General features: G+C 36.3%; 1 protein-coding gene across 1 annotated transcript in view; it reads left to right on the forward strand.

Annotated features, from left to right (window-relative positions):
* The first annotated feature begins 4,456 nt into the window (after positions 1-4,456).
* The window catches only part of C3G (C3G guanyl-nucleotide exchange factor), a 211,415-nt gene continuing 202,735 nt past the window's right edge, over positions 4,457-13,136 (forward strand). The window contains exon 1 of the mRNA XM_081764273.1: positions 4,457-4,612. Within this exon, the coding sequence (XP_081620399.1) occupies positions 4,576-4,612 (37 nt within the window). The 5' untranslated portion in view covers positions 4,457-4,575. The remainder of the gene's footprint in view (positions 4,613-13,136) is intronic.

Below are 13,136 nucleotides of genomic sequence, written 5' to 3' on the forward strand. Positions count from 1 at the left end.
GACATAAATGTAAAGTTGAGCTTTAAAAGTCCGTCAGCTGAGAAAAATGATGATGTAGTAAAAGCAGATTCTGCAATTTCACAATAACAAACTTCTATGCTTAACAACGAGCAGAAATATGTAGTAATGTAACATAATCTGATCATGTTCTTTTTTCATACGCAAAACTGCTCGCACTGAAGTTGGCATGGTGGCTCAGCGTTTTTTTTCTGATGTGTGAGGTCTCTGCTTCAATCCGCAAGCAAGTAAGTTTATGATGTTTTCTCATTTCATCGTTTCAAGGGAACGTTAACATTTCCTGAAACTAGCACCAAGAATCAAACTCGGGACCATTGCATAGTAATCAACACACGTGTACGGTCGCTTAGCGCTTGTCTCTAGTGTATGAGGGCCCTGCTTCAATCCTCAGTCAAGTAAGTTCATGTTTCGTCCTATCATTTCTCACCATTTTCGCGGGGACGTTAAATTCATTTCCAAGAATCAAACTCGGGACGATTCCAAGGTATCCATGTTCACCCCTAAAGCGGAACAAAATGGCCCCTAAAAAGAACGAGGTGGACCACCCAAATTTGTAGTACCGTAATATATATTAGGGTCCAGTACTATGATACCAAATGTTTTAAATTTGGCAATTTCTAAAACTTAAGGGGCGGGCCAAGGTACCATTCCCGGGGGTGCACAAATGTACTTATGTCTTATGATAGGGGATGGACTCCTATACATGGCCATATAACCATATAAGGTAATAGGATCTCATCCAAGGAAATAAATTAGGTCAAAACCAAACACGTGGTACAACGTATTGCTTACGTTTATATTTTGGCAATTTTATACACCTAAAAGGGGAACGAAATAGACCACCGAAATTTATAGTGATCTATATTAGGGTTCTATACTATTATACCAAATGTTTAAATTGGGCAATTTCCAAATTTAAGGGGTGGGCCAATGCACTCCTGCCAAATTTTTAAAGGGGTGCACAAATGTACCTATGTCTTACAATAGGAAATAAACACCTGTATACATCCATATAACTATATAAGGTAATAGAACCTCATCCAAGGGAATAAAATGAACCAAAAAACCAAACATGTGGTTGTACTAAAATTTGGCAATTTTGTACACCTGAAAGGGAACGAAGTGGACCACCCAAATTTATAGTAATACATACTATGGTTCTATACTATTGTACCAAAATGTTTAAATTGGGCAATTTCCAAAATAATAATTATATAGGATAATAACACCTCATCAAAGGGGATAAAATCGACCAAAAACCAAACACGTGGTACTAAGTATTGCTTACGTTTATATTTTGGCAATTTTGTACCCCTAGAAGGGAACGAGGTGGACCACCCAAATTTATCATAATACATATTAGGGTCCTGTACTATAATACCCAATGTTGAAATTGGTCAATTTCCAAAATTGAAGGGGTGGGCCAAGGTACCCCTCCCAAATTTTTCAAGGGGTGCATTAATATACCCATGTCTTATGAAAGGTAATGGACCCCTGTATACGCCTATATAACTATATAAGGTAATAACACCTCATCAAAGGGGATAAATTAGGTCAAAAACTCCCGAAATTTGACTTTTTGGCAATTTTTTACCCATGAAAGGGAACGACATCGACACCCAATACTGATAGAGGTACATACTATGGTCCTAGGTTACCATACCAAATTTTTAGATTTGGCAATTTCCAAAATTTAAGGGGGGGGGTCCTATGTACCCCTGCCAAAATTTAGGGGGTGGGCCATGGTACCCCTGCCAAAATTTAGAGGGGGTGGTCCTATGTACCCCTAGGTCATTGACCCCGGCCAGGGACCATGGGTCCTGAGGCAGGGACGCAGGGGCCAAAAAGTGTCCTAAATTGACGCGATTACTACTACGTGACAGTTTTGGATTTGGAAAATAAAATTTATTCTTTAAACTTACACTTCAACTACAGGAAATTGCTTTCTTTAAGAAGTTCTTTTTCACTCTCAATAAATGTATAAAATTTCTTACAAGTAAATTTCAAATTTTCGATGATACAGTCCCTGCCATCTCTTTAAAATTATATAAACAGATGAACAAAATATATTAATAGTTGATAGGTGGTGAAAGATAACAGTTTAGGATTAAGAGATTGAAAGCTACTTTATAAATTTATACTTCGAACTAGATGAAATTGCTTCAAACCAGTGGCGGATCCAGGAGGGGCAACGGGGCGATCGCCACCCCCAGAAGAGGAAAGTTTCTTATTTCATATACTGTATATAAATAAAACCCATCCCAGAGTTTGAAGCTCTTAACAATAGCTCTAAGTAGCAGTATGACAACCCACTGCCCCCCCCAGATGTCGATCCTGGATCCGCCCCTGCTTCAAACTAGATACAAATTTTGGCCGCGGTAGAGCGTTCACCTCTGGTGCATGAGGTCCGTAGTTTTATCCCAGCTCGCGCCAAGTGAACTTTGTGATGGACTAACACCGTGTGCGTGTGTTTTCTCGGGGTTCTCCCATTTCCTCCTACTCTCTTCATTCCACCATTTCAGTCATTTTTCATAATCACCATCTCCTTTAGCCTAACCGGCATAACCGTGGAACGTAAAACTTAAAGATCTAGATACAAATTTGAACAAAAAAAGTCAAAAAGGGGATGGTAAGAAGTTTGTACCGGTCACCGGCTTTAATCAAAATAACAGCAATATTTCCGGCCAGGCCGGTGAAAAACCGGACAGTTGGCAACTCTATTTCGGTTGCAGAATAATATCCCTTCAATAGTACATAGACGTATTGGCTTGTAGTATTGGACTTCCACAAAACTTGGACCCGTCCCAACCAAGGATGTTATAAAATAGAGGATTTGCCCATACAACAAAATCGTGAAGCCATACGTCACAGCTTCCGCCACAGGATCCGCCACGCCTACTCTGCCCACTCCGCGCCACTAAGATCGCAATGTTTCGAGCCAACAATCATGGCGGAAACGAGACTAGCCAATCAAACGTGCTGGATCAGACGATGCTCGGTTGTTTTTTTGGCTTCATTGAGTTCATATGTTAAAGATACGTATGGGCAGATCCTCTATTTTATAACATCCTTGGTCCCAACAAAAATTTTTTGGGTGCACGTCTGATGCTACTTGTTACTTACTCAGAAATTGTGAAATACAAATTTATGGGGCAACTGATCAAAAAGTGTCGAACTGGTTATGTTTAAATTTTTACTTTAAAGCTTCTTCTTATAAGGAGTAATTTTCATCATAAATATTTTGGAGTCCAATCCATTGGTCACACTGAAATTCTTTGAAAGAGATCATCCATTTTTGTAAGTAGTCAATGCATACTTCATAAAAATGTACTATCTTTTCTTAAGAAGAAAAATAAGTATTGCAATTTCTTTCTAAACTATTTTCCAAGAGAGATTTCAAAAAATTGTTTTAATTTTAGAGGCATAAGTTCACTGTTTAATTGGTCTTTCACATTATTTAATGCTGGACCAATAGACTTGACATCTACAGCAGTTTTATACATAGCAGAAAGTATGTTGTAGAGAACAAACTATAGACGTAGTTATGACAATTCGTTCTCAAAGAAAGCGATCTTAATAATCTCACGCAAACTATTTACGAATTCCTATCATTTCTTTTAATTTTTATAGGCAAAAGCAAAACAAATGTATATGCAATTAAATGCTGGACAATTAAAAATAATTTAACTGCCAGCCGGACATGGTAAAAATGATTAGAAAGGTAGACATTCCTGCAAAATTAGGGCGGATTGCAATCTTATGCCCTAAGGACCAAGGGCGCCGATTTCTCTGTAAATTTGGGGGTCCCATTCAGATGCAGAAGGTATATGTATATGAGGATTTTAAAGACAAATTGCATTCAAATTATGCCAAATATTGAACATTCATAAATACAATAGAGGAGCCCACATAAGCTTTGGGGGGGGGAAGGATCGGCGCCCTTCCTAAGGACCTAGTTTCGATCTCTTGTGAGATCACACGCGCTTCGGATTCATTAGCCTCGGTGCTGAAATCAGAAGTTAAATAATAGAGTAATAGTGAAACCATGGGAAAAATTCGTTTAAAAAAAATATATATTACAATCTTAATCTTATCAATTGAATGTATTTAGAATATCTTGTCATATTGTTATTTCGTGTTCGATTCTATCGCATAATGTGGAATATTCATAGAAGTTTCAAAGAACTAACAGGAGTCTCGCAAGTATTTGAAAATTAAGATCAATAATTCAATCTGACAAAATACTTTTAAATAAGTATCGTGACAAGCACAGTAGTAGCATGATGAAAACTGTCAATAAATTTATATCACTGATCACATGTTGTATTCAACTAAGTGATCTGCTGATGCAACGCAACCAGCAACACAATTTCTGAAACTGGAGAAGATAAGGGATTTATTCAGTGGAGATCTGGTAACATTGGAGCTCCAGAAAATGGCGAGATTTTGTTGACATGTAGCTGTAGTGTGTAGAAGTGAATTATATCAAGACTGGTGGACTTGTTGGGGGGAGCAATGCATTCGGGATTTGTATAGTTATTTAGAAGAATTTACGTTATGTCCTCGACTCCAAAAAGCGACAAAAATGCGTCCGGTAAGTACTCAGATTTTAAAAATATTTGAAAGAAAATTGACTGAACGATTGTAAACAAGTCATGTTATTGACATCGGAACCGGTGCAAATTAAGGGAATGTGATGTTACTCTGTGGAACCCCCTAGCGTTTGAACTGGCAATCAATCTTTGACCAATTAACCAATTATTTTTTATCCCGTAAATATCTGAAAATTGTAAACGAAATATAGTGATTTTTCACCTCTTATAAAAATAGTAATGTATGTTTACTTTTCTCCCGAAACTTATCATTTAAAGTCCTGCTGTCACTTGAATCAAAAAGGATGGAGAGTATTGAGATAAGTTTTGCTATCTTCATAGTATGTACTACACTCCACTCGTCCCCGCAAGGATATCAGCGTTGCATTTTATCTTTTGATTCACATAAACGTGTTACAATACACGCTGAATTTGTTTTCATTTACAACTCCTCCCCCTTTAGGTTTTCGTAAGCCATTATAATTAACAAAACTTAGAATAATTTGCAAAATTGATTTATTAATGTGCTGTATTGTTGTTGAATTCTAATTTTAGTTTAATTCAGAAAATAGCCAACAAATACACATGTTGACTTAATTGATGTGTTATAAATAAGTGTTACCGATTTAAAGGTTAATGTTAGGCCTGTGAAAGAAAAGTTGAAGGATGCAGGTTGAATATGAATTGTTATATCCGTAATTACTTTTATTTATTTAAATATTCAGTATGTCTGGATGAGCGTATCAAAAAAAAAAAGGGTTATTTTACAGTTGTGTTGAAGATACATGCCTCTGTATTATTTTCTCTTTTACAGCCTCCGTTTAATTTTTACTGGATTTTCTTTCAATTAAGATGCTTACTTAAAGAATCACCTCAATGTTTGGTCAACCTGTCATTTTGGCCTTCCTTTACACACACAAGAAATATACCAAATGGAGTTTTATACATCGAATGTATGTCAATTGATACGATTTCATTGCACTTTAGGATTTTACGACGGTTAATGTGTTACTAGATCTACTATAGTCACAACTTAATGAACTCAACAGAAATTCAATGAAGCAGTTTTCAAGTAGTGTTCGGTAGATTTTTTATATTTTGGTGTAACTAATTACCTCTTCAAATTTGTTAATCAATTTTTTTGTATTCTATGTACATAATTATAATACATGTATGGGAAGGTTTACATAAATACGTAAAATTTACGGAAGAAACACTTATATAATCTTTGTTCATACCGTAAGAACAAGCTTAAGTAATCAAAATATATGAGAATCTTACCTGTGACAGTTACAAAACGTAATGCAAATTGTATGCCTGTAACAACGTAAGTAAACCATAATTAACTTACGTGCCATGTAGTGTTCCACTGCAAGGTAACTTCTTAATTCCTTCTTTTATGTGACATTAGGTTTTCAAAGTGTACACAATAAATATATACCGCCTTATGCAAAGTCGTTTTGACGTATGATTAATGTCATACTAAAGGCCTCACTACTGCAGGAAACGTTAGTCGAACTTTTTAGTATAGCACTAATCACACGTCAGAACGATTCTGAATAAGGCTCATTGTCTTTTCATTTATTCGACATCCTCGTTTACGCGCATACTCATCGTCACTGACGTGCCTACTTCCTACGGACATACTCAGCGCCGTTGTGCTGACTCAGTGTCAACCTAGCATAGGTTTGTTTGTTTTTTGAACTAGTTTTTATGGCATTTGTACAGATGCTGTAATTATACACGTAACGGTTAAATCTTTCTAAAGTGAATCTGCACCGAGCGCACCCAGCAATGCAACTTCTCGCTCATCAAGAAATAATTTATAAGTTATTAGGAGTGCTTTTCCTGATGAAAGATCTACATAAATAATGAAATCATATATATGTGGATTTAAAATAGGATAGCAGGAATAAATAATTGGTATATATTAAAAAGTAAAATTTCAAACAGCGCGAAGTTCACTAGAAAATGAACACACGGATATGCATCATTTAGCGAATGAAATAGTTCTGGAACGCCATCTTGAAGTTAACACATTTTTTTTTCTTTCTTTGACAAGCGTCTTCTAGAAGTATGTAAATTAATTGGTCAGAATCATAGTATCTGAACTGCATGTATCCCACTAAGAACCAAACTAGATAACCACAATGTGTAAGTTAATTGCGATTTTATGCAGTTTGAGTTCGCTTAAATAGACGCTCCAGGCTGATTAAATTATCTATAAGCAATCATAAACAAACACATTAATTGAAATTTTATGTAGCCGGCGCATAAACACGCTTTTTATTTCTTTGAGAATAAGTTTAAGAAACAGAGTGCACCTTATATTCTGAAACCGAGATTTTGGTTATTTCATTTTAAGTAGTTTTTCCCGATTCTGACTTGTTTGATGTCTTGTATTGCTAGTCGAGTAATATGTGGTCACCACATGCATGCTTTCGTCAATAGAAAATTTCGTCTAGGAGGATCAAAATATGAGGGGCCTGCTCTGGGAGACTATTTGCTGAAGGACGTGCCTTATACAAGATTTTTTTTTTTTTTTAGTTTGTCTCACGACTATGCACCAGGCTAAGGAAGAGAGGATGATGTGGGATGGTAATGGTGGAATGACGAAAATGGGAGAATAACAAGAAAAATCAAGCACACAGTGTTTGTCCACCACAAATCCCACTTGGCGTGAGCTGGAATCGAACCAGAGACCCCTCGCCAGAAGTGAACGCTCTTCCACTGATCCACTACGACCCCATAGGTGACATGTAATCGCTATTTAATTTATTGTAGTTTCGGGAGAGCAGAGCACCCCAGAAGTATGCCTATAAGAAACACGAAGTAGATGTGCTCATATTCCCACCAGTTTTGATGAAATGGAAAAAAAAAAGAAAAGAAAGACCACATGGCTAATACTCGTGCTTTCTATCTGTGTAGTTCCTTATATAGTTGCTTTTTTGAGGGTTTTTTTTTGTGTGTGTTTGTTATTTTATTTGTAGTTTAGGGGTCAAGAATATTTTGGAGATAATTGCAAAGGTTCACTCTTTAAGGTGGACACAGGGGTCTCGACATTGGAGTTTGTGATACAAAGCGCGTCATTAAAATTTTTGGGAAATGAGGGTATATTTCAGCTACTTCCTCCCCAGTAGAGTGTAAGCTATTGTGGGTACGTCTTTTCGTTTGTAGCAAAATGTGTATGGCAAGTGTCACATTCTAGCTGGCTCAATAAACAGAAATAACATCTACGGGCTATAAGTATCTTGTGGTTTGCAGAAACCTATACTATGACCACCTTGTGCCTGCCATATACCGTATAAGATGCTCTTTGTCCTTTTAGAATAAGTTCAAAAATGGATTGCGTCATGCATACCGATACATAATTTTTTGGTTATTTCAATTGCATATCTTTATACTTTAGAGTTACTGGTAGAGGGTAGACATCGTATTTCTTTCCTTTGAGAATAGGTTATAGGAATGCTTCTTATGCACCTATACGGAAATTTTTATTATTTCATTTTCAATAAGTATTCCCGATTCTGTATAGTTTGGTATCTCCCTTGTTTCCTTGCAAGAGCATTCCAGCCACATACAGTTGTTCAGTGACTTGGTAAGTGTAGTTTGGATACAATCGCTTCCTTAATCTGGACACATATGCACAGTAGAAATCCCTAGAAACGAGTACCATTCTATATTTAGCTAGGCATTCCTCGTATTTTCCTTGCTGAAATATAATTTGTACTTTGAAAAAAACTATACATAAAATGAAAATATTTCTTCCTTGGATTTGAATACGGAAAAGGTGGCGTTTCTCTTCTTTCACACCATATGCGGTGCATTTTCTTCTTATTTATTTATTTATTTATAATAGGTTTCAGATACAGCACTAGGCCATCTTACACTGAAACATTTAACAATTATGTAACATAACAATAGAATAACAATTTGAAATCAAGATGGTACAGTACAATGGCAACATTACAAAGATATTTTATTTATAGATGATCTGAAGGCATGCTTATTTGATAAAAACGTCTACAGTTTCTGGTAACTGATTATACGTGTTAACAGTTCGGTTTAGAAGGGTCCTTTGGACAATATTAACTCTCGCATCTCGAGTGTAAAAGAGATCACTAGACCGTGTTGTTCTAGCGGGTACGCGAAAATTGATCTGACTTAATAACTGTTTACATGATATATGGCTATTAACAAGTTTGTGGAAAAATATTTCTCACTAGGGGAGGTTTGATATTGAGAAATGTTAAAACGTCATTTTTTGGAAGTGTTCGGAGGTGAGGTACTCGATAAAAAGGCTAATGGCTAAAAATGGCTAAAGGCCTTCATTATTCTTCTTTGTCTGCCCTTTTCCTTTGTTTATATGGGGTCTGCATTCCCATCTTTACTTTCCGTTCATCTTATATCCCAGCAAATACGGTAATTCTGTATGAATTTTTCTGATAGGCCGTTTAGAGGATACAGTCTAGAAGACAAAGGTGATGTCTATCACAATAATCTCCGAGGGCGAGGACTTATTAATGCAGTTTTGGATCGTGTAGCATCTCCCATTCTTTAGCGTACATATGGATAGAATTGAACTGTAGTTTTGACATCCTTGGAGGAACCTATGGTATGCATATGGAGACATACTGAATATGTTGTACAAGACTTTTACTTATGGTATCCATTTGAGAAATACAATTTTTTTGTTCTATATTGTATTTTCACTTTGCGAGCAACTTGGAAGTGTATATTTAATTAATTAACATCATATATAACGTTTATGCAGCAGATTGCGTCAAATTACTCTTTATTACCGTATCAAATCTTTATTTGCTATTTTTCTTATGCTATGAGTAAAGAAAAAAAAAGTACACGCTGATTATAAATAAGTCATCGAGTTTTAAAATAAATATGGCCAACACTGATAATATAATTTGTTTGTGCTAATTAATGATGAAACGAAAGAACACATTAAAAAGTTTAATTTACCATATTCGTAGTCTTGGCTTATGGCAACAGTTGATAGCATAAGACTAGTTTCCGAAATGGCGTCTATGTAGCAAAAAGCATTGTGTGTTTTGGAATATGAGAAGTGTTTTTCCGTTGTTACCGTGCAACCCACTGAATTCTGTAGAAAGTTTGCCAATGCACCGTCAGGTCACCAAAGCATTCTGAGATGGTATCGACAGTTTCAGAACATTGGCTTCCTATGTAAGGGTAAGAGCACGGGACATCAAAGCGTTTCTGGTGAAACAATAGAGCGCCTCAGGGCGAGTTTCGTACGTAACCCTCGCAACGAGCTGTTTGAAGATTTTGCGAACCTGATTGCAACTGAGAACGTACTATATACAGTTATTGCAAATGTTACAAACGATATGTATTTTGTAATTGTATGCAGAACGCTATAGAGGGCGATGGTTTTCGTGACCTTCTTCAGTTTAGTAACAAGGTGACATTCCATTTGGATGATGAGATTAATCGTCATAATGTTCGTATTTGGGGTACTGAACAACCAAACGCTACAGTAAACATACACGATATTTCCCAATAGTCAAATTTTTGGCGGTCCGTTTTTTTTTTTCCGCAGAGAGCACTGCGAGGGCTATGTTATTCCTCGATAAAGTACATTTGTGGTTGTTTCCATAAAGTGAAAGAGATTCCAATAACTTCATTTTCCAGCTTATGATAAGGCACCATCCCATTGAAACATTGAAGTACGTTGCTACCTGAACGAAGAACTCCCACGCCTTTTGGCTGAGCAGTGTGCTGAAGATGACTTAACACTTCCTCAGGGCCTCTTAGATTTCCGGACCTGAGAGTTCCTGATTTCTTTTTTTTCCTTTTGGGACATGTGAAAGACAAAGTATATCTGCCTCCACTGCCAACAACGTTGGGTGAACTTCAGGATTGCATTACAGTTACATTTTGAATTATTGGTGGGGATAAGCTGGAGCACATGTGGAGCTTAGATATGTGTTGTGTGACCAGGTGCGCAAATCTGTCACAACATTGGGAGGGAGGGGGGTGGCGGAAAAGACCGTTCCCATAATCATTTTTTTTAAAGCGATGTTCAAAATATCTATTAAATTGAAAAACAATGCTGTGGAGGATCAGGGGAGCAGAGTTATCTTCAACATTGGGAGGCGGGCAGATTTAAGGCTTGTTCTCGGGGGAGATCAATTTCATCTCACTTTCCTTTGTGGCAGTCGGACACAAATCATCTCATTCCCCCCCCAAAAAAAAACACATTTCAAATCGGATTATTCGGGGAACAGTCTCGCCAGTTCTAAGATTCGGGGACCATGTTCCCCACATCCCCCCGGGATTTACGCAAGTGCGTGTGACGAGAAAGACGCCACATCGAACATGTGAAACAGTGTGTCAAACTTGAAAATCCCTTATATTTTCATGTATCATTCGTTATTGTAGCCCTATGTGTTATACATTTTATAATACAGCTCTTAAAAACGTGATAAATCATTTATAATCACCCTTGTAAATAATTCATTGCAACTTTGGAAGATTGGTAAGCACCGAGGCTATGTGGGACACGAACGTACAGCGTAATGTGGAATCCGAACCACATGGGCTCCCACCGGGTTTTCCCGCACCGAAGACGCGTACGTTAACCGTGCTATAATGGATTGATTTTCAATAAAATAGTGCATCGGATATTTTAGCTACACATTACTAGTTATGTCCTGAGGATATTAACATATAAGAAGTCAATAGCTCAAATAAAAGAAATTTAGACGATTTCAAATCTCAAAGTTCCAAAGTAGATTTTGTTGTTAGTTATGTTGAAATACCAACAGACAACTTTACAAAATTCTATACCTGCCAAGATATTGTTTTTTAAATTCTGGAGAATGTATTATTCTAAGTAGGGGCTCTCAACCTTTTACACGGGCTTATCACTAGACATCGGATTTTTATGCACTTAAAAATCCATGAACAGAGCCACGAGTTTTTCGCAATGTGCGATAAAACGAAATTCGTCAGAATTAAGTAATTTTCAATTTCTTGACGTTTTATGATATTCTGTGTGTATTTTCATTAGTTTCCGTTGCGCGATAAAACGCAAAATTTTAAAAATACGTTTTTATTAATTTAAAAACGCTAGTTTTCCGTGATCGAACGGTAGAGCGTGGCATGAGCGGTGCTTTTTGGGTGATTCGGACACTACTATAGAAGATATGTTGCGCTCAGCTATCACCATTGCAGCTGGATGGGGAATTCCGAAGTGATGATTGTTTGAAGTTTGTTGTAAATGCACCTACGTATGTGTGGCTTCGATATATGCCAATTTTGAGTTTTTATTTTTATTATTATTATTATTTAAATGTGGATTGGTGATAAGTGACAAACGTACAACAGTGAAGGAGGAAAATGTGGAAACATGTACCATGCTTATGTTTAATGCTTAAATGTAACTTGTGCCTATGTGTTTTCAGAAGACAGGAAAATTTTCCTACTCATTGCAAGTTTAGTTACTGATTTTCCTTCAGTTTGATTAAAAATAAATATAATTTTCCATAAGTGAAATTTACAATGTTAAGTGAAATATTCAGGGTGTTTTATTTTTAGGTAATTAATGGTTTATTTCTGTAGTGATCTATGAATTAAAGGAATAATTGTAAAAAATGTCAGAGAATATCTTTTCCACCAAGAGCTATAAAATGAAAAACTTTATTTGGAAAATGCGACAAAACGCGAAATATGCAAAACAAAACGCGAAATTTTCAAATTCTTAGTGAAAAAAAAGAAAAAAACTCGTGCCCCTATCCATGAAATATGCATGCAACTATGCTGTTAAATGTATTAAAATATGCACTAACAATAGAATGAAAGAGAACACTTTCAAACATGCAGCAAAGATGTGACAGAAGTTTTGCAGATGAAATATAAAACCGAAAGCGTACTTTATCTTTCAGCGACTTCTCTTCAGAATTTATTGTTATGATATTTACAGTTTATATACTCCTAACGTTTTGAAACACACACAAATTCCGAGATTAAAATAAATACAGTGATATGAGAACAAGATCTCTACACTGTAAAAAAATGAGGTGTTGAAACAACACAAAATGACTACCACTTTAGCGTGTTACTTGTGTGTTAATTCAGCACTAAGCACATCGCCTTCTGAGCATATCAGAAATAACTCGTTACTGCCTCAGATAATTTGCATTGGTATTTATCGTTTAATATGAGCAAAGCTTTGCGAAATATATTTAGCACTTGTGCCAAGTAACGAATAATGTTCTATGTTTCCTGTTATCGATCACAATAATATTGTTGTAAACCTGTGAATTGTCTGACAACAGTTACATAAGCAACAGTTCTGCCATCTTCTGTTCATACGTTCTAAGACACAAGAATAACAAATAAAGAAAATAGATGGAAACACTGGTATCTGTGTAACTGTTGTCAGATGATTCACAGGTTTACGACAATATTATTGTGACCGATTACAGAAAACAGAATAAATGCGAAACGTATTTCGCAAAGCTTTACTCATACCAAACAGTAAAAAAC

Source organism: Thermobia domestica, chromosome 7, assembly GCF_964235325.1.
Source record: "Thermobia domestica chromosome 7, izTheDome1.hap1.1, whole genome shotgun sequence".
NCBI lineage: Eukaryota > Metazoa > Arthropoda > Insecta > Zygentoma > Lepismatidae > Thermobia > Thermobia domestica.